At 35.8% G+C, this 21819-nt stretch overlaps 1 protein-coding gene and 1 long non-coding RNA gene across 3 annotated transcripts; both read left to right on the forward strand.

Annotated features, from left to right (window-relative positions):
- Nucleotides 1-385: 385 nt before the first annotated feature.
- On the forward strand, nt 386-2959 carry LOC128167293 (uncharacterized). The gene is made up of 4 exons (XM_052832922.1): nt 386-1021; nt 1240-1585; nt 1722-1868; nt 2164-2959. Exons 1-4 carry the CDS (start codon nt 609-611, stop codon nt 2383-2385), a joined length of 1128 nt encoding a protein of 375 aa, XP_052688882.1. The 5' UTR covers nt 386-608; the 3' UTR covers nt 2386-2959.
- Nucleotides 2960-16682: 13723 nt separating this feature from the next.
- LOC128167639 (uncharacterized) lies at nt 16683-18329 on the forward strand. 2 transcript variants are annotated; one of them, XR_008241252.1, is made up of 4 exons: nt 16683-16792; nt 16897-17025; nt 17190-17239; nt 18311-18329. It is a non-coding gene; the product is annotated as an uncharacterized LOC128167639 (long non-coding RNA). The 2 variants fall into 2 exon arrangements; XR_008241251.1 differs by lacking the exon at nt 18311-18329 and having other exon boundaries at nt 17190-17268.
- Nucleotides 18330-21819: the final 3490 nt, after the last annotated feature.

Raw genomic sequence — 21819 nt, forward strand, 5'->3', positions numbered from 1 at the left:
TTATATATATTATATTCTACTAACCCTCCATTACTGCTTAAACTACATTTTCTTTATCTGTACTAGACCTAAATCCAAAAAAATATCAAGTTGTTGATTTGAACTGCTTACTTTCACGAAGTGAAGCGGAAGTTTGATAACTCTTACTCAGAAATTTCGATTGAAAACCCGTATACAAAATTGATTATGACATTGATTTAATGATATAATAATTTGTAATAGTATTAATGGTTTGGAAAGGCACATGCATTTTTTATTTGTTATTTTACAGAAGTGCAATCTTATACGGTTGGCCACCCGTGTAAACCGTACATACAACCGAACCAACCGTGGCCTTATCCGACTTACACTCGGCCCATTCGAGTGTATCCGTGAAAGTCGTGTATGATTTTTTCAACTTTTAAAAAACTGGCACGGGTGCCATGTCCGTGTATGATCATATTAGCGATCGTACAAGACCGTGTGAGACCGTACGAGACCGTATATACAACCGCACATGAAGTCCATTCCACGAGTGAGCTCAACCGTGTCAATATCGTATATAAATCGTATGGAATCGTGTGAAACCGTTCCTAAGTCCTACATCCAACACCCGGATTAACACTCGAATGTCACACGATCACCGTATGATTCACACGAGTGTACCCACGGTTTTATACGACGAATACGGTTTCATACGATCGCCATACGACCAATACGGTTCAAGTACGAATTATATAGTCATGGTCAAGTACGACCAGACACGGTCTCTACGCCTGTACAAAGCTGACAACTTGAAACAACAGAGTACTTGCTACACAATGCCTCCAAAGAAGAGGAAGGTCCCCAAAAGAATCCCCACCGTGGAAGATTCTCCAAGAGAGAATACAAAAAGGGCCACCAAGGCCCCCCGACCACTTCAACCTGTCGACCCTGATGAGCTGGAGGACCCACTGACACTTCCTGACGAGATACCCAAAGATGCAGATTCGGATGCCAGCTCGATGGACCCTCCAGGAACTGCCGCACCCATGAAAAAGAGGTTTATTTTATATTGCTAAACATTTTTATTTATTTATATATTTATTTATTTTTAATTTTTATCTATGTAACATGGAGTAAATATTGATATCAATGATTCTCAGTATGTAGATATTATTTTTGACAAATTGACAACTGTAGTATAATTGTTTTAACTTAAATAAATTAACAGAATGTTTATTCAGTTTATTAATTTTGTTTTCTTTTGTCTAATTGCAGAACAATCCAGCGCATCACCAGAAAACTCACCGATGCCGAGGAAGTCGATGTGATAGAGTGGATCCAGGCTAACTCAAGTATTTTTAACAAGGCGAATGCTGAATACAAAAACACGAAGAAGCGGGACCAGTTCGCCGACAAAGACGCCCAGCTTGGAGAGGGGTTGACCGGACAGGACCTATACAAATGGTATCTTGGGCAGCGTACGGCGTTTACAAAGTTGATCAAGCGTCCGGCAAGTGGCAGTGGTACAGTCTTGATGACCGCCCGACAGCAGTGGTTGGTAGAGAGCATGTCCTTCCTCATGGGGCATTGTACATCGATCCCCGTACGGAAAGGTGTGGATGTGAGTATTTTTTAAAAACATTTATTCTTTTTTAAATTTTAATTTGTTTAATAATGAAGAATGTTACTGTTAGAATAATGTATGTAACCAAGCAGTTTGATTTTTGTTAATAAAATATGATATTTGTCTTTTGCAGTTGACTGCTGCCAGGAAGAAGCGGTACGGCGATGCACCCTCACAGAACATACCAGCCTCAGACCCAGCTGCACCAGAAGATGCACCGTCTGCACCTTCTACAGCTTCAGTCCACTCAGATTCAGATCTGCTAGAAGAAAGGGAAGCTGTAAGTATTATTTACGACAGAATTTTTCAGCATAACTGGCCTGCATAGCTCAGTGGATAATGCGCTTGCTGTGTAATCTAGTTCGATCCCGGGTTGGGGCACTCACATATATGCCAGTCATGTTGCAGCATAATGCTGACTGACAAATCAAGGCTATGTCCGGCATTTTTTTAAAAATTAAATCTACCAACAAATATTTTAGAATCAATGAATTTTAGAGTAAATTAAGTAATAAATATTTGAGAAAATTATTTAAATATCTTACTTAAATAGTAATGTTTTGATTTCTTTACAGTTGACACAGGAGTTGAGAGAAATGAGACAAGAAAGGGCTGACACGGCAGCTGTCACCATCAGACAACTGGCACACTTAATGCGCCAAATGACGCCATCTCTCCGGGATCAGTTCATGACCGAAACCCTTGCCTCTGCCTTGCGTTATGTGGACCTCTCCAGGCAGCAGACCCAGAAGCTGCCACCCCAGCAGCTTTCCTCTGTACCAGCACAGCAGCATTAGCCCATCCTCCAGGACTTCATGACCCCCCAACGCCCAATGCACCAGGCACAGCAGCAGTCACCACAGTATGCCCAGGACCACGCCATGGCCCTTCAACTGGCACAGCAACTGAATCCCCCCACCACTGAGACAGAGAGACGACACTTCTTCACCACACTTCAAGGCTGCTATCCAGATTTTAATGGATCTTCATGTCCACCACCAGCCCCTACCTATGCAACACTAACTGCTCGTCGCACCCCAACAGCCACAGTGACCACAGATGGTATCATTGCAGGTGCTGCTGCTGCAGGAATACCTTCATTTTCTACTACCACCGTCCAAAGTCCCACCGTGAGCACACCACAAATGGCCAGTGCACCCACCACCCAGCCTGCTGACGCTAGCCAGAACTTGTCTTCGTTTATGAGGCATATGATTCAGGACGATGACAAGACAACCTCATACTGAACCAAGACACCAAGAACTGTGTCCGGGAATTTGTTATTATGGCAATTTTTTAAATGATTTTTAATCAAGGAGATTAATTTGAAATTATTATAAGACAGTCATTGGAGTCTAATGACTATTTTGTGTTGTTAAATTTAAATGATTATGCTGACAAACATAATGCTGATGTTGTGATTTTGATTGTCATATTTTTTTTCAAGTGGTTAAACTTGAAATAAAGTTTATTGTTGTAATGTAAAACATGTATTTCTTTTTCGTTGAATATTATAAATATTTAGGAAGTAGTTCTTTTATAACGGAGAGTTTTCTTTGAAATAAGATTGACTATATTATAAATGCACTGCTTATTAAATATTTTATCATTATCACTTTGCAAAAATAAAATTGAAGGTTTCCCTAGAAAAAATAAGATGTACTTTTATAAGCGAGCAGTTGTTATTTTTCTTAGATATTTTCTTGGAAATAACATTTGCTCCCTTATAAAGGTACATCTTATTATTCATTTTTCCCTTTGAAGAAATAACTACTTTGTCCCTTGGTCCAAAAATTAAGTTACCAGTTAGGAAGCTGTACTCTTATCAAAACCGCTTTGAGCTCAAAAAGTGGTATACACTTTACAAACACGATATATAGCAAATGTAACTGTGCATAAAGAAGCCAAGAACATCAGACTGACTTTATATACATATATTTTATCCCAAGATTTCGCGTTGCTTTTTCAAAGCAGTGTTTAATCTGGGGGTTGCATATTTGTAATCATGCCTATAGACGACATTGGCAGTGAAAGAATTAAACCATATGATGGCAATCATAGAACTTTTGGATTGTTCTTGCAGGATTATATTTTATACGGAAAAACGTTTAATTTTATTTATTGTACAACGTTTAAAACAATTCAACACTTACTTAACTCTTTTTACACTAATTTTATTAAAATCTCTGAAAAGACTGTTCTTGAACCAAACCCTGCTAAACTTTCAAATCATGATATATAGCAAATTAAATATGATTATATGTACAATGAGTCCGAGCATTTAGATTCCAATATAAATTCATGAAATGATATACAAAGGTTTCTAGTCTATATCAACTGCAAAAGTGACTAGTCCATTACATGTACATCATCTGTTCTTGCCATGGAACCGAACCAGCTTCCGACATGAAGTAATCCCTGAGGTAGTTTCTTTGTTGCTTTCCAAGGTTGTGGTCTACGTTGCGGCCAGCATGTCCTCCTGCGTCCACTAGTTGACTCTCCTCTTGCCATACCCCGGGTACTAGGGCCTGGTTTTGGTCCTCTTGGTCGGCATTGGCTGGTACACCAGGGTAACGTATCCTCAAAAGGTTGTGCAACATGACACAAGCGAGGACTAGGGACTTCATACTTTGTTTTCTTATAAACGGTTGCATGAAGCAGACATTGAAATCTGTTGGCCAATATTCCGAATGCATTTTCCACCACCCTTCTGGCACAAGACATCCTGTAGTTCAATATACGCTCATCGTGGCCAAGGCCCATCTTTGAGTAGGGTTTCATCATCCATGTCCTCAAGGCAAATGCGTCGTCTCCCAGGAAGAAGTAGGGCAGGTTTTCCGTCAGGCCTGGCAGTGGCTCTGGATCAGGGAAGCCTAGCTCACCCCCTTCCACCAATTCCCTTAATTCAGATTCGTTGAACACTTGGCAATCGGATGCTGAGCCATACTCCGCCACTGATACCCATATAAACTTGAAGTCGGCATCTGCCAATGCCAGAAGGATCATGGAGAAAAGCCCTTGTAGTTGTGGTAGAGTGATCCAGAGTGATCCAGAATTTGGTGGGGCCTTGATAGGAATATGCTTGCCATCCAGGGCACCACAAGCATGGGGGAAATTCCACTTGGTGTTGAACGTGTCACTGACTTTCATCCATTCATCTGGCCCAATAAGTGGTGGCATAAGTTCGGCTTGGAATGTGTCGACTATAGCCTCCAGGACTGTCGGTATGAATTTTGAGATTGTGTTGTCTGCTACCCGGAAACTGTACATCAACTCTCTGAATGTAGCACCAGTGGCCATGTGTCTGAGTGTGATTGCAAGCTTCAGTCCAGGGTCCAATGGCTCTCTGAAAATAAATAAAAGTAAAAAATTATTAATCATCGACATGTGTTTTACAATTCTCACATTTAGATTTATTATTGGATATGTTGCTTTTCCCTGAAAAATAGATATTATTGTTTACCTCAAATTAGTTGTTTTCTTGGTTATTTGTGGCCCGACACGTCTCACAAACTCCTGAAACAAGTCAGCATCAACAGTCTTATCATGATTTCTAATTCCCTTATTCTGTCATCTGCCATTTTTATAACATCTCTGTTGAAAATTCGAAAATTTATGAAGCCAAGCCATTAAAACGAGTCAATTTATATAAAAACATACACGGATGTGTGATAATTCGAGCATAACTCGAACAAAAGTCGGTGGGACCGTATGTAAACCCTGTAAATGTCCAGTTAATCGAGTAAAAGTCGTGTTTAATTGTACTAAGCCGTAACAGACCGTACTCGACCGTACTTGGAACCGTACAACAATCGTATGAAGATCGTTTGCAAATCGTGTTCAAACCGTGACAAACCTTGCTTGACCGAGTATATCAGTGCTTTGTTCGTACATACTCGTGCTACATTCGATTCTAAATCGTACCAACTCATCCCCAGGCACGGTTGGAGCTCAATACTCGTACCAGTCAACCCGTGTAAAACCGAGTATACCGTATTGGAACCGTGTGCCCAACCGTGTTCTGTGTGAGACAGGCTTAATTGTATGTCCCCCCTCCTTTACAATGGTGTAATTTTATCTAAGTTTTTGCATAAAAATTAGACCAATTAATATGACATTGCATTTGTCTTAATCTTTTACAATGAGGTATATTTGTGCAAAGGTTGAGGAAATTCTATTGGAAGGTTTTTTATTAATTTACTAGAAAATTGAAATGGAGTGCACACACACACACACATACATACATACACACACACACACACACACACATACGAACACACACACGCACGGTAGCGATGCTATATCCCCTTCGCAACAAGTTGCGCGAGGGGATAACAAACGCTTTGTTTACATAGCGAAGAATTTCAAGCTCTGTTACTCGCTTATATCTCAACAAACGACACCCAAATTTCGGTTGCTTATTAGAAATGCCTTTTCAAAGCATTGTAAATATTCATTTTTGACCAAAATCGTGACCATGCCCCTTTCATGTTAAATAACGACCTACAAGATACACATAAACCATGTAATATTAAAAGGCATGTTTACTTCTGTACATCAGCATTCAAAATAGCTGATCCAGGGGCTTCAGTCCACAATCCAATCAAACTATTGACATCTTTTGAAACATTGCTGATATGTTTAAAGTCAATCCTACATACAAAATGAAAACAGGTAAATTTGTTTCTCAACTGAAATTGACGTACATGTAACAATGGAAGTGCAAGTTAGACAAACTGTTTTAATTTTTAAAAATAAAAAATGACATGCTTTTGATATATTATAATTCAATGTGAAACAAGAATTCTCTCGGTTAATAAAAAAGGAGTACCTGTGACACGTCATACATGATTGGTGAAATCAAATATGAAAGTGGCCTATCATTAATCAATTGTGAAATAGACAATCATTTTCATTACCCTAAAAATTATAAAGTTAAAGAATAATTTTTCACTGAATTTATGGTTGGCACATGTAATTAAGATAATATTTTATACTTGAAAAGTCAAAATGGTTGGTAATTGACACTTACAATTTGTTAGTATTAACTTTGTACCACACTTTTATTTTGATAGAGAAAAGAGCCATCAGAAGGAACTTCACACAGTTATTCCTCACACACACTGTCATCAGAGTCGGAATCGTCAATGACTGCAGCATCTTGAAGTGAGTCACCTCCGTTCTTGGCACCATATGAACACTCCCTCGGTGCATGCCTAGAAAAACCTAGGAACCACAATACAGCTGCCAGATAAGAACACACCACTACAACTCGCGCTCCTGTTCGGCATTTGCAGTAGGTCGCATAATCTGTGTTTCATTGAACTGGATACATAGGGAGTATTTCCTGGATGAGACATGTCGAGATTGCAGCTTCACCTGTATCAGGCCTGGGTCCTCTCGATGAACAAATATGTCTACTTCCCATTCAATATGCTATTGAATGTAGCAAAAACTGAGGCGAAGTTGGTATCTCCCACAAGTGATGTTTGAGAGGTCTTCTTCATCTAGCCGTTGAAAGTTTTCCAACCTATCAGCATGATCAATGGGCTTCCAGATGACACTTCTTCTGTCAAGGACATTCTTCAGAACATACTGCTCCAGGGTTTTTTTTCTGATGGGATAGGTAAAGCATTTTGGCTGCAATATTTTGTGGTGAGGATTTTGATAAAGGAGGCGAAAACTTGTTTGACAAAGCACAAACTATCCGGACGAAGTCCAAAATATATTAAACTTGGTTAGTTGGTAATATATTGTTAAGGTAATTCCATTTTTTTTCTTTATTCGCGCATTTGCAGACTGTACCACCCACCTCACCTACAATTAAAACAAGTCCTCTTTAATAATGAAAATAATAACAACACACTCGATAGAAAAATAACATACCTAATGATTTAGATGTCTATTTAAAGAAGTTGAATAGGATTTTGTTGATGAATGTAGGAAATAACTGTTGTGTATTGAAATTATAGAAAATTGCTGCTGTATATTTTTTGGTTTCAGAATTACTTACTTTTGATACCAGCTGGAAGGAATTTGCATCTTCTGTGGATTACTGCTTATCACCTTTCTTGAGAAAAGAGGGCATCTGGGCCTTTATTCCAAGGTCCTCCAGAACTTGAAGCGAGTCCCGAAACCCACGATCCACAAAGTAAACCATGACGTCTTCATCCTTAACCCACTGGCGTATGGTGTCAACATTTTTGGCAATGACATGGTTATGAATAGCTGCATCACTGTTCTTGGAGTCTGCAAATTATGGACCTAAAATGTAGAGGAAGTTCCTTGATGTAGTGCTTATCACATAGTCGTCACAAGAGGGCGACCCTTGTGCATGCTGTAAGTCCTCCTTTGGAAGTGAAAGTTGTCACTCTTCTGTTCTTCAAAGGCAGCAGTATGCATAATGTTTTTACTGTTGTTTTAATTAGGAGGTTGATGAAATCTTGAATTTGAAGGTCAAAAAATGACTCTTGACTGTTTTTGTGATGAGAGTTGCCAGGATTTGTCTTCTTGTGATAGATAAAAAATCATTTAAGCCAGTTATCGATCCATTTGGAGTCCTTATCATGAGTAAATCAGCTGTTTTTCCATTAAATTCTGTGATCTTTAAATGCCTCTAAATGAAATAACTAATCACTGGGTGTGAATGTACATGTAATTCACATAAGTGGTTCACAAACAGTGATTTCTTTGTTATCCGTTAAAAAATATATTTCATACCGGTCATGTCAAAACACCATGTTTTATAATTATTCAACAAAAAGTTAATTTTATATATATATATATATATATATATATATATATATATATATATATATAAAAATTCTTATTATTTTTCATGAATTATATTGTCATTCTCATCGATCTCAGCTCAACAGTCTATGTGATAACCAGTTTATACCGGTTATATATAAAAGAGCTGTTCTTGCTGTTACTAATTTACTCCCTCTGTGATCTGCAATTTGTATCGATATATTTAAGTAAAGGGAATGGAAATATTAGCTTTAAATGAACACGCGCGTTATTCAATTTTTCTGCTCACCTGACGGCAGTTATTAACACGACGACATTGAATTCTATAATACAAATTAACTAATATTAAAGAAATGAAAATTTTGTTTGATCTTATTAAATCGATGTTTAAGTTTTCCGTCTGATAACTCCCAGAGCATTTCAAACAATTTGTCGATATTTTTATATATTTTTTTTTTGGGGGGGGGGGGGGTAATTTAAAGTCTTGTCTTGACCATCTACATGTATGGACATAGCGAGTGTGCAAGCAAATCAAAAATTTCTTTTGAAATGAAAATTCATTTTATTACTTGGTATTGTTATTTAATTCGATGTTGGAAAGGTCTTTCTTCATAATGTATATCTTAAAGTACACTTTTATGAACTGCAATACAATTTCTTAGAGACGTGTACCTTATGGAATCTTCAAGTAAATTATAATTATTTACAAGTGCACATTGACCTAAAAAATTGATAAAAATCATCAAAGTTCAGCTTACGTAAACATTAGTAATTATTTAAACATTCCACATTAGATATTCTGATCGAAGAGTTAAAGTCGACTTAGATGGTGACATTCATCATGACGCCTCTAACTTTTTTTTCATATTTCAAATCAAAATTAAGATTTGCCGATTTAGTTTGAAAGAAGAATCAATCATTTTGTTATGTGCGGTCCTTTTGCTGATGGCTTATTTATTTTTTATTTTTTTGCTTGTTTGTGCAAATGCTGTACATCCTGCTCCGATTTAATATTGACTTTATGACGTTTGTCACGCCATTCCTACAATGACGGAAATAAAATGTCCGTTGACAAATTAATTATTGATAAGTGTTTATTAAATTAATAAAAAGACATTTCAAAATCGTCGATGATCTGTAAAACAGATTTTTGCTTAGACTTTACATGCAACTCTGACTGATCGATTTATTACCGTTCTACGACGGCGTATAAGTGCCATTTAAGATTGGTAGAAAAATAAATAAATTCGTTTGTACGATTTTATAAAAATCGTTTATACGATTAAAAAATCGTTAATACGATTTAGAACATCGTTTGTATGATTTTTAAATCTTTTAAACAATTTAGAAAATCGTTTGTAGCTTTTAGAAAATCCTTTATACGATTTTAAGAATCGTTTGTACGATTTTTAAATTTGTTTGTGTGAATGATTGTTATTAGAACAGTCTTGCTATAAAATGTTAATACTGTCAAATTCGATGAACCAGCTCGTAATAGCAAAACATGGTGACCATCTCAAAGTGCCCAGCTTAAATATTGGACAATATGATGAACAGAATTTTATAGAATTTTTCTTTGTCCTTGACCAATAACTTTCTTGCTGGCAAAGTACTCATAATTCAATCTCATTACAGGTATTTTTTAATCAATCTGAGCAAGATTTATCAAATGGTAAACAAGATATGAGTGAGCTAATGCTCACTAGCGATACCCCCTTTCTAATGTGAATATGCAAAATAAGCAAAGTCGACATCTAACAGGAAGTTGGCGTCCGATTGGTACAAAAATATATCCCACAATATGGCTTGCCTAAACAAATAGTGTGATTAAATTTCGAGCATTTGCGATCAATATATAGTTGCTTAGAAATCTTAACCGAAATTTTTTTGAAAATTTAGGCTAAAAATAAACAAAGTTGTCATTTAATATGAAGTTGACGTTCAATTGGTTCAAAAATATATCCCACAATATGGCATGCCTAAACTATAGTTGCTTAGAAATCTTTGATGAAAATTTGTTTTAAAATTTAGGCTAAAAATAAACATAGTCATTATTTCACAGGAAGTTGATGTCCGATTGGTACAAAAATATATCCCACAATATGGCATGTCTAAACCAATAGTGTGTTAAAATTTCAAGCATATGCATTGAAAAGTTGCTGAGAAATCTTTGACGAAATTTTTTTGAAAATTTAGCCTAAAAATAAATAAAGTCATTAAACAGGAAGTTGACGTCCGATTGGTACAAAAATATGTCCCACGATATGGCATGCCTAAGTAAATAGTGTGTTAAAATTTCAAGAATTTGCGATAAATAGTTGCTGAAAATCTTTGACGAAAATTTTTGTTACAGACAGACAGACAAGGGTAAAACAGTGTATTTAGGGTCTTAAACTGATCCGATATGATCTTCATATTGACTTGGTTCATGATCACTGCACACCGTTAACCAAAAAGCTCAGTTTAAATTTAAGCAAAGTATAAGCAGAATGGGGCTAAGTGGAGAGTACATTTGTATATATATGCTCTTTGAAAATTATTTTTGTGTGATTCGTTATGAACCTTCACACTTGACCTACTATCATAAGTCAAGGTCGCTGCATACCCTTTCATCAAAGGCACAATTAAGGTAAAATATGAGCCAGATTGGAGCAAAGGAGGAGACGATATGCTCCGAAAAAATGTTTTTTCATTCTGCTAGATCTTCACATACATTGTATGACCTTAAAACGTGTTCAATGTCACTACACATCTTTTACTCAAGACTTCTATTTAGGTGAAATATGAGCGTTCCGTTATAATATCGACCTACAAACTTCACTCAGGTCACTGCACAGCCACAGCTTGTTTACATTTTGAACGTTGAAGTAAAAATTTCAGTTTTAAACCTAAAACGAATGTGTTAAACGTAAGGAACTGTTTATCTATGCATAAAATAAATAAAAAAGATAGACAAATAAGCTGGAAAAAGATCTTTTACTGGTTTATTGAACCTATGTAAACAAAAACAGAGCACGAGCCTTGTTTACATGACAAAGAATTGTGAGCCCTGTATCTTGCTTATAACTCTACGAATGACTCTCAATTTAATTTGATCATTAGAATTGCATTTCTGAAGCATTGTAAATAATAAAAACATAAAAATAAAATTTGACCAAAATCGTGACCATGCCCCTTTAATACTCAGTATACTTGGACATAATTTTCCTATTTAAGTATCAATATGTAAGAGTGGAATGTGTCCTAATTAATGACCTTTTTCTTTTTTTTTTTTGAAGAGTTGCCCCCCTTTGCTCTTATTCTAAAAATATTAATTCTAAAAAATATACACGATATAAAATTATATTAGTTTTTGTATTCCTAATGATAAAATACATCTTTCCACCGAAGCATTTTTTGATATTCCTAGTAATTACTTACTCATTTTAAAAAATGTGTTTGTCTCCATAGACATTAATGCAGTCTTCATTAATTAAACACTGCTTAGTTAATAATATTTTTGGAAATTTCTCTTGGTACTTGGTATTCTACTCTTAAATGCTTTATATAAATATCAGATTATTAAATACATGATGAATATTCAAGGTTGGAAAAATTTGGTCCTAATATTGATCGGATACCTTAATAAGTTATTTCAAAATTATACTATCTGCAGACACCTAAGGAATATTTAACAAAATTATCATCATTTACAGATGCACATTGATCTAAATAATGGATAAAAATTATCAAAGTTCAGCTTACGTCAATAAGGTAACATTAAAAAATAATTTAACATTTCAAATTTTTATTTTACATTGTGACCGGAGAACTACAGTCGAACGAAATGGCGACGTTCATTCTACCGCAAACCCCTTGTAATTTGTAAAAACATCTTAAATTAAACACTTCCGTTTTAAACACCAATCAATTAAATTTATGTGCGGTCATTTTGGTGTTAGCTTATTATTTTTTTTTTTTGCATGTTTGTAGAAATATTTTACATGCTTTTTTAAATTTAATTTTGACCTTGTACCAATTTAGTCACCTGAACAATTGATGAGTTTTATAACTGATATGAACCGTATAGTTGTTTAACAATATCACTCTCATTCGGTAAAACAAACTTTTTCTGGTTATTCAAAACCAATTAGACTTAGAAAGAGAACTTTGCGAACCCAAATTCATGCGATTTTACAAAACATGCGTTAATTACACAATTTATCAAGCTCGATTTGCAACACAAATACATCATCAATCACATTGTACATCAAAACAACGAAAACAAAACAGGAAACCACAATGGTAGAAACCTCATGGGAGGTCTAAATTAAGCATGACACGCATAGCATCGGCAAGCAACTCAATTCTTCGTCTAATAATTTTAATCATACATTTTTGTTATGATCTCATTTTGGCATCTTTCATATTTTTTTGTCCCCCGCCGCAAGGCGGAGCGGGGATATAGAAATGCCGGGCGTCCGTCCGTGGGTCCGTGTTTCCGTCTGTCACACTTTTTTGTAAGCGCTCTCATGCCTACAAATTTTGACGGATTTTCATTAAATTTATACCAAATGTTTAAACCACTATAACCTTGGTCAAGTTTGAAAATCAGCATTGGTCGATACATTTTGTTGGAGTTATGGGACTTTGACCACAATAATGACTCCGTTTTATCCAAAAATTGACCTTGTAAGCGCTCTCATGCCTACAAATTTTGACGGATTTTCATTAAATTTATACCAAATGTTATACCACTAATACTTTGGTCAAGTTCAAAAATCAGCATTGGTCGATACTTTTTGTTGGAGTTATGGGACTTTGACCACAATAATGACTCCGTTTTATCCAAAAATTGATCTTGTAAGCGCTTTCATGCCTACAAATTTTGACGGATTTTCATTAAATTTATACCAAATGTTTATACCACTAATACCTTGGTCAAGTTTCTAAATCAGCCTTGGTCGATAGACTCGATACTAGTATACTGCTTGAACGGCGGGGAACTCAGGAATTCTATTTTTGTTTTAATAGTTTTTAGCTCACCGAGCTGAAAGCTTAAGTGAGCTATTCTGATCACATTTTGTCTGTCGTCCGTCCGTCCGTCTGTCTGTCTGTCTGTCTGTCTGTCTGTCTGTAAACTTTTCACATTTTCAACATCTTCTCAAAAACCACTGGGCCAATTTTAACCAAACTTAGCACAAAGCATTCTTAGCCTAAGGGGATTCAAAGTTGTGAAAATAAAGGACCATGCCCTTTTGCAAAGGGAGATAATAAGGAATTTATGAAAATTTTCGAGAATTTTTCAAAAATCTTCTTCTCATGAACCATAACACCAGGAAAGCTGAAACTTATGTGAAAGCATCCTCAGGTAGTGTAGATTCAAATTTGTGAAAATCATGACCCCCGGGGGTAGGGTGGGGCCACAATGGGGGGGGGGGTCGAAGTTTAACATAGGAATATATAGAGTAAATCTTTCAAAATCTTTTTCTGAGAAACGAATCAACCAGGAAAGCTGAAACTTGTGTGGAAGCATCCTCAGGTAGTGTAGATACAATGTTGTATCGAAGTTTTACATAGGAATATACAGAGTAAATCTTTAAAAATCTTCTTCTCATAAACCATAAGATCAGGAAAGCTGAAACTTGTGTGGAAGCATCCTCAGGTAGTGTAGATACAATGTTGTGAAAATCATGACCCCCGGGGGTAGGGTGGGGCCACAATGGGGGGGGGTCGAAGTTTAACATAGGAATATATAGAGTAAATCTTTAAAAATCTTCTGATGAGAAACTAATCAGCCAGGAAAGCTGAAACGTGTGTGGAAGCATTCTCAGGTAGTGTAGATTCAAATTTGTGAAAATCATGACCCCTTGGGGTAGGGTGGGGCCACAATGGGGGGTCGAAGTTTAACATAGGAATATATAGAGTAAATCTTTAAAAATCTTCTCAGAAACTTATCAGTCAGGAAAGCTGACACTTGTGTGAAAGCATCCTCTGGTAGTGTAGATACAATGTTGTGAAAATCATGACCCCCGGGGAAAGGGGGGGGGTCCACAATGGGGGGGGGGGGGGGTCAAACTTTTACCTAGGAATATACAGAGTAAATCTTTAAAAATCTCCTTCTCATAAACCACATGATCAGGAAAGCTGAAACTTGTGTGGAAACATCTTCAGGTAGTGTAGATACAATGTTGTGAAAATCATGACCCCCCCCCGGGGTAGGATGGGGCCACAATGGGGGGGGGGTCAACATTTTACATAGGAATATATAGAGTAAATCTTTCAAAATCTTCTTCTCAGAAACTAATCAGCCAGGAAAGCTGAAACTTGTGTGGAAGCATCTTTAGGTAGTGTGGATACAAAGTTGTATCTACACTACCTGAGGATGCTAGGTAGGGGATAGGATGGGGGATAGAAGTTTAACATAGGAATATATAGAGTTAATCTTTAAAAATCTTATTTTTAGACACTAATCAGCCAGGAAAGCTGAAACTTGTGTTGAAGCATCCTCAGGTAGTGTAGATACAAAGTTGTGAAAATCATGACCCCTGGGGGTAGGGTGGGGCCACAATGGGGGTTCGAAGTTTACCACATGAATATATAGAGTAAATCTTTAAAAATCTTTTTCTCAGAAACTAATCAGCCAGATGATTCTTTATTTTTGTTAAGACTTTGGCCCCAGGATAACTGCAGGACTGTAGCTCCCGGTCTGAAAAAATTCGGATGGACGACCTGGGAGCTACAGTGCCTCCCATAGTAAAAAAACTGCAATTTACGGAGCACAAAAAATTGCGCTAATTTTGGACTGATTAATCTCATTTACGATCACATTCTGTACAAATATTTGATCCCAAAAAATTCCTCCGACATTTTACTACAGATATCGTCACTTCACTTGCCTCTGATATTCTTTTAAACACCATCACAGCCCTGCAAATTAGAGTGGTGCAAGTTTGTTTACATTTAAAAATGGCGACTCTCGATCTCGACGTAAATTAACATACTTCATTTTCCGAGGTCGGTTATCATGTTTAAGAGAAAGTCTGAGGCAAGTAAAGTGACGATATCAGTAGTATATTGGCTGAAGGATTAAATGGTACAAATTATTTTTACAGAATTTGTGTAAAAATCAGGTTATAAGTCACCAATTAGCGCAAATTTTTTGTGCGCCGTAAATTGCAGATATTTCCTATGGGAGGCACTGTAGCTCCCATGTCGTCCATCCGAATTTTTTCAGACCGGGAGCTACAGTCCTGCAGCTAGCCCCAGGACAATTCGTTGGCTTTACAAGAAGGTTCAGAGTTTGATGTAGGTTTATATCCCATATATAAACTATTGTTAAGGATCTTTTTGAGAACTGCAATACTCAACATATGATATGACTATAAAATGATCCTGTTCGAAAAGGGACTAATGATTATAAACATAAGAATAACTAGGGAAAAAATGGATTTTATTTATACAGGATCTACATGTATTATTGTACATTGTCCAGATAGTTTGTATTAATTATGACTCCATTAAGCTGATCTTATTATACCTATTGTTCCTTAGGTGAGCGATGTGGCCCATGGGCCTCTTGTTTCTATGATTGTTGTGAACTTTGTTAATTGCCAATGCCAACTGATTGTTTTGATTTCTGCTTTGTTTCTTAAACATTTAGGAAACAGTTTTGATGATACTGAAGGCAATTATATTAACAAATAAACTCGTTAACCGTCTTTCGAATAAGAGTTTCAAATTTACCTTTTCCAGATTAGTCTGAATCAAACATTCGTGTGTCTTGCAAAACTGTTTTTCCATAATGTATCGAACAATAATATTATTATTCTGGATTATTCCATTTCATTACAAAGACATTATTCCAAATAACACAATGGATTTCAAGTAAGAAGATCTAAAATAAGCTAGTTTGACTTAAACTCTTTTAAACTATATTTATTGCAATTGATGCTTAGAGTAAAAATAACACCTTATGAATTAATCATTATCACGTGATGAGAATGTACCAAACAAAATTATTGTCCTATCAACAACAAAAGTCCGTAGAAACTTCAGAAGGAGTAAGTTCAAGGTGAATTTCAAATAATGAAACGACCGTAATCTTAAAGGACAATTCGATGTAGATTTAGGGGAAGTCGCCAGTTACAAGATGTTTAAAAAACTAAATTATTGTCAAATTCTAAAATCTGGCATGTTTTACAAACTTTCCATACGTTGATTTATTAGGACTACCATGTTGGTTCTAGATTCCATTCATGGAAAAAGGTTGTCTACGGTCAAGGCTATTATGATCAATAAATATGTAAACATCATTCATGTATGATCGAAATTCATTAATTGGTATAAATATCGATTTGATCGAATCCAAATCATCTAGTCTTTATTTCAACGAAGCCACTTGAACTAAAATGAGCCGAACTTTTTTCCTACTTTTCCTTCTTGCCTCTTGCATGGCATTTACAGCTGAAGGTATGTAACAAAATAATGTGGTTCTCAGATGTAATAATAAATAAATTAAAATCAGTGTCTGATAAATTACTGAGTAATTACTATGGTTTGTTAATGAATTATAGCCACATGGTATCCATTCCGTTGTCCCAAGGGTCACTACCAAGTTGGCTACTGTCATATTTGGACCGGCTGTAGAATCGGGTCTTGTTTTACTAATTTCGGTAGTAAATATGGAGTCTGTTGCAAGAGGAGTAAGTTATATACCATCTGTTTGCAATATAGTCTACGTACAGCATAAAGATAAATTTTAATGACAAGATTTCCTGTTCATGATACACTCTGTAAGTTATTTTCTATGATTAAAAAGATTTTGAATTTTATAGAAAAAATAATCATTATATATTTTTCTTTACAGTATGGTATTAATGAACAAGAAGAAAAAAAGTCAGAATATTCTACCTAAAAGTAAATAAATAAAATTGGTTGGCAATAATTCTTTTTATTTGTTTATCTTAAGTTTTGTTTGGTTGCCATTTGAACGATTAAGTTGCATATTTCAATATATATTTAAGGTAGTGAAAACACTACAATACATATACGTATTTCTCAATAAAATTGGTTGATGCTAAATATCGATGCAATCGGCAGTTAACGTACATTCTTACGTCCTGTGATAACACTTTGCTCAAACCATTAAACCTTTTCGGCACTCAATCGCAACTTCTTGTGCCTATTAGACAAGCGGAAATATAGTCCCTATTTTGAAAATTTGAGATAGATCTATTTGATATTATTTGCTGAAAATTGAGCTCAACATAAAATTTTTTTACCCTAAAATGCACCCTAGAAGAGACATGCAAGGCTGTCTGGCCTCTGATACTTAAACTGATGCTTAGTGGGAATTCGAAGCCACTTTTGCAAAAAAAAATAATAAAAATAAAAAATGCCCTCACTTTGCCGGTGATGCTATCCCTAGCTCTGCCGGAAAGATCGAAGAATGTACGATTGTCACTGCAATCTAAGACTTCTCTGTCTACAGTAGTAAATTAAAATGCTCTGCAGCAGTATAAAACAAAGTTTTTCATTCATTCTTTATTCACTTATGGCTTTACAGCCCATCCGTATTGATAGATAGATAGATAGACAGATAGATATCCTCGCGCCACTATCTCCTCCTTCGGCCGCTTTGTCCACCACCACGCTGTTTTCAGCTTATCCTTCACCAGTGCCGTCTTTTCCCCTTTCACTTTTGTTTTTACAAACATCAGATACGATTTCTTCACAGTTTTCCGCCCTCCCAAATTTATCATCTTTAATGCCATAGAAAATCAAGTTATCTTTCATTGATCTATGTTTTTTCGTTTAGGGGCTTATTTCCGGTCATTGTGATTCCAAGCACATGTTTCAGTTCAGTGATTTCATCTAATACTGTACTTTCGTTGCATTGACCTCGTTTTTTTGGACGATTTTGATATAAATTCTTGTTTTCCCTACATGTACTTCTAAAACTCCTTAAATTTAATTTCTTTATTTCAGACTGCATGGAATATTAAGATGTCTCTATCGCGTCAGGTTTCTCGAGCCTCTTTGAAATTATGTCTAAACGAGTACATATAACTTGTGAGGGGCGACTTCAGTGGTACTCGGGTGCATGCTTGATTGTAAATGTTACATGTGGAAAGGCATTGGTTTCATCTGATGAAAGTTTTCGTTATGGATATAGACAACAGGATTGATATGTGATTGGTGGAATGCAGGGCTAGTGCTGTGGTAGTTGATCGTACCTTGTGTCTGTTGATTGCCGGGAGCCGCCATACTGCCTTCTTGCTGGCTAGATTTGATTCTGATCTTCTTTTTGGGCGGTTTTCTAGGTAATTACTCAGGCATCTATCAAGCTGGCGAGCAGACAAAAACACACGCGTCCTTTAGACAAAAACTACGCTGGCGTATATAGCAAAACCATCCAATATCACTATCTATTACCGGAGCTGAGTACTACCCGACCTGCCCCACCGAGGGGGCGCTGTAATATCATAAGCTACACGTCAAACTCCATACGTGCGTGAACTTTTACCAAAGACCAAAGAAAGTCACCGATCTCCATCGTGGATTTCGAATAACGTGAACGCTGTTATAACCAGAAACACATGGGTTGGTTTTTTTGTCACAAACTGAATTATAAACATGGTGTATATATTAACTTCACTTGTTCTTTATTTCTAAAGATAGTATTTTCTCATCTACTATTATTTCTTATGATACCCAAATGTTGTCTTACGACAACAGACAAAATTACTACAAGACGTGCAGAAGAAAAGAATTCCGCGCGGTATGATAATTTCTGCACCGCTTAGCATGTGTTATAGGACCGACAATATCAAAAAAAGTTGCTGTCCTTTAAAAAAGGACTGCAATAGGTGGACCATTTGCATGTGTTTCCAACGAAAATGTGAAAGCCTTAAAATTATCACACATTCCACCGACCTTAGTAGCCCCCTGCTTTTAACCACTAAATTTGTACGTTGTATTACGTATATATATATATATATATATATATATATATATATATATATATATATATATATATATGTATATGTATGTATAGTTTACTTTTAATCTCAGAATTTAAAGGGTTCATACTTCTAAAATAATTATGATCTATATTAATGAAGATTGCATGTTTAGTATCAGGCATTCGGCGAATTCTAATTTTTGCGCACACATTACGCTTCGCACTACTTTGTTACATGTAGGTACGTTATGCAGTGACAGCTATACTATAAATGTGTTTACAAATCAATTTCATATTTTGATGCATCTTTCTTGAGATTTAAACTTTTATACAGTGACATAATTATTTAATCATCTATTATATACAGTTACATATTTATTCAATCATACTTACATGCTTAAATAATTTTCAATCGGGAAGTACTCTAACCTCGCCTTCTATAAAAGTAAAGTTAAGCTACATGTGTATTCGGAAAACAACAAAACATTATAAATTATGCTATTTGATGCATGCTGTAGTTTCGGCATAACATTACCTCATTTCATAATACTGACAGTTTATCACATGCCGATCATTTCTTTAAAAGAAATACTTTGTTTCTGTAATGTTTACCGACAACTTTACAATTACAGCGCCTTTGAACTTATATGTGCATATGGCATGGAATCCCGATCCCGATTTAGATAAACCTGTGCTTGCCTGGTTCCCTGAGCTACCCATTACGCACAGGAACCAGGCTAGCTCATGCGCAGGCTGAATTTTCCCCATAGCATCCGGTTTAACCTCGCTTATATATTTTCTGCGTGGACCTCAGGGTCCACGCAATAATCATTCAAAGCTTTATTTTCTGCAACTTACTTCAATTTAATTACACAATATGTATCATGTTTTTAAACTCAATGTTTGAGCTATAAAGAGACAATCATTATAGTGATTCCCAACTAACATTTAATAATCCAAGGCATAACACATAACCTTCATAATCATTATACTTTACCTATTTATTTGAGTAGCAAATCTCTGTTTTTCTTTCATATCAAGACATTCTCTCGGTGACGTATATACAAGTTTAGTATTACTTTCAATGCATCAACCGACAACAAAGTGGGCATTGCTATAAATAGACATCATTGAGATGGTGATCATCCCCGCTTAAAATAATGGACAATAGGACTAACCAAATTTCAGAGAATTTCGCTTCGACCTTGACCTAGAAACTTTCCGGCTGGCACTAATCTCATTACCTATTATGTACAGACATTTTTATATAATCTGAGCAAGATTTAGCAAATGGGTACAAACCCTCTGTTTATGTAAAGTATGAGCTTAATAGGGCAGTGCTCTGAAAAATTGATTATTGCGTGGTTGAGTATGACCTTGACCCTTGCAAATTTCATTCAAGGTCACTGCACACCCTTTAATTATAAAGTATGAGCCAGATTGAGAGAAATATGCACAGGACCAGGATTTTATATATAATTCTACTATGACCTTAACCTGAGACCTAGCAGCATGGTTTAAGGTCACTGAACACCATTTACCCAACTGTGGGTGAAGTTTGAGCCAGATTGGGCCTAGGGGAGAGAAGTTATGCTCCGAACAAGCGATCTCGGTACAGACTGATCACTATAGGGCGCCTGCAGAGCGGGGTCCTAATTATTGACTTATTATCATACATGGAGTGCACGAGGTTTTTACAATCTTTGGCATGTACATGTGGGACATTTTAAAATTCCATATGCAATGTTTAAGTATTAAGACACTTAAAGTACATGTACCACATCCGTGATCTGCTTTGCTTCTCATTTTCAATTTTGATTTATTTTTCCATATATTCTTTCTTTTAAATTAAGTCGCTAGAAAACTTTCCCTTTGTGTTTGAGTTGCTGTAAAATACATAATACTTATAAATGTATGTGATGCTAAAAAAAACTAGTTCGTACTAAAATTCAGGAAACCAAATTTTATTATTTATCATTTATTATCGTAGATAAGTTATCTAAAGCTAGACTTTTGTAATGGAATTAAGTATTTTTACAGCTTCATTCTCAATATTGGTTATGAATAGCGAGTCAAAGAAATACATGAAACAAGTGTTCCTTTTAAAAGGAATGATCGGCAATAATGATATATTGATAGATAAAAGCAATCAAGATGATCAGTTTGATGTAAAATAATTAAAAGAAGTACTGTGTTTTTACAAAATATAGAATATTTTTAATCTGTACACCATAATTTCATCATTATAAATCGTCAACAAATTTAATTTTGAAATAAATTTGGGGAAAGCCGTTCGTAAACGCCTTTTAACGTAATTATTAAATGTTAATGTGTCTTCTTCTTCAAAATACTGAGTAGGGCTCTTCAAAGAGCATTAACACGTACATACCAAGAAAGAGTTGTATTAAAATAATTTAATGCGACTGAAAAACATTGAATGCCATCATAACTTGTTATTGAGGTCGCATTAAAACGTAACTTTGTTTATAAATCAAGCCGTCTTCCTAGCTACTAATATGCAACATCAATAGAT

The sequence above is a fragment of the Crassostrea angulata genome, chromosome 1, assembly GCF_025612915.1.
Source record: "Crassostrea angulata isolate pt1a10 chromosome 1, ASM2561291v2, whole genome shotgun sequence".
In the NCBI taxonomy this organism is placed as follows: domain Eukaryota; kingdom Metazoa; phylum Mollusca; class Bivalvia; order Ostreida; family Ostreidae; genus Magallana; species Magallana angulata.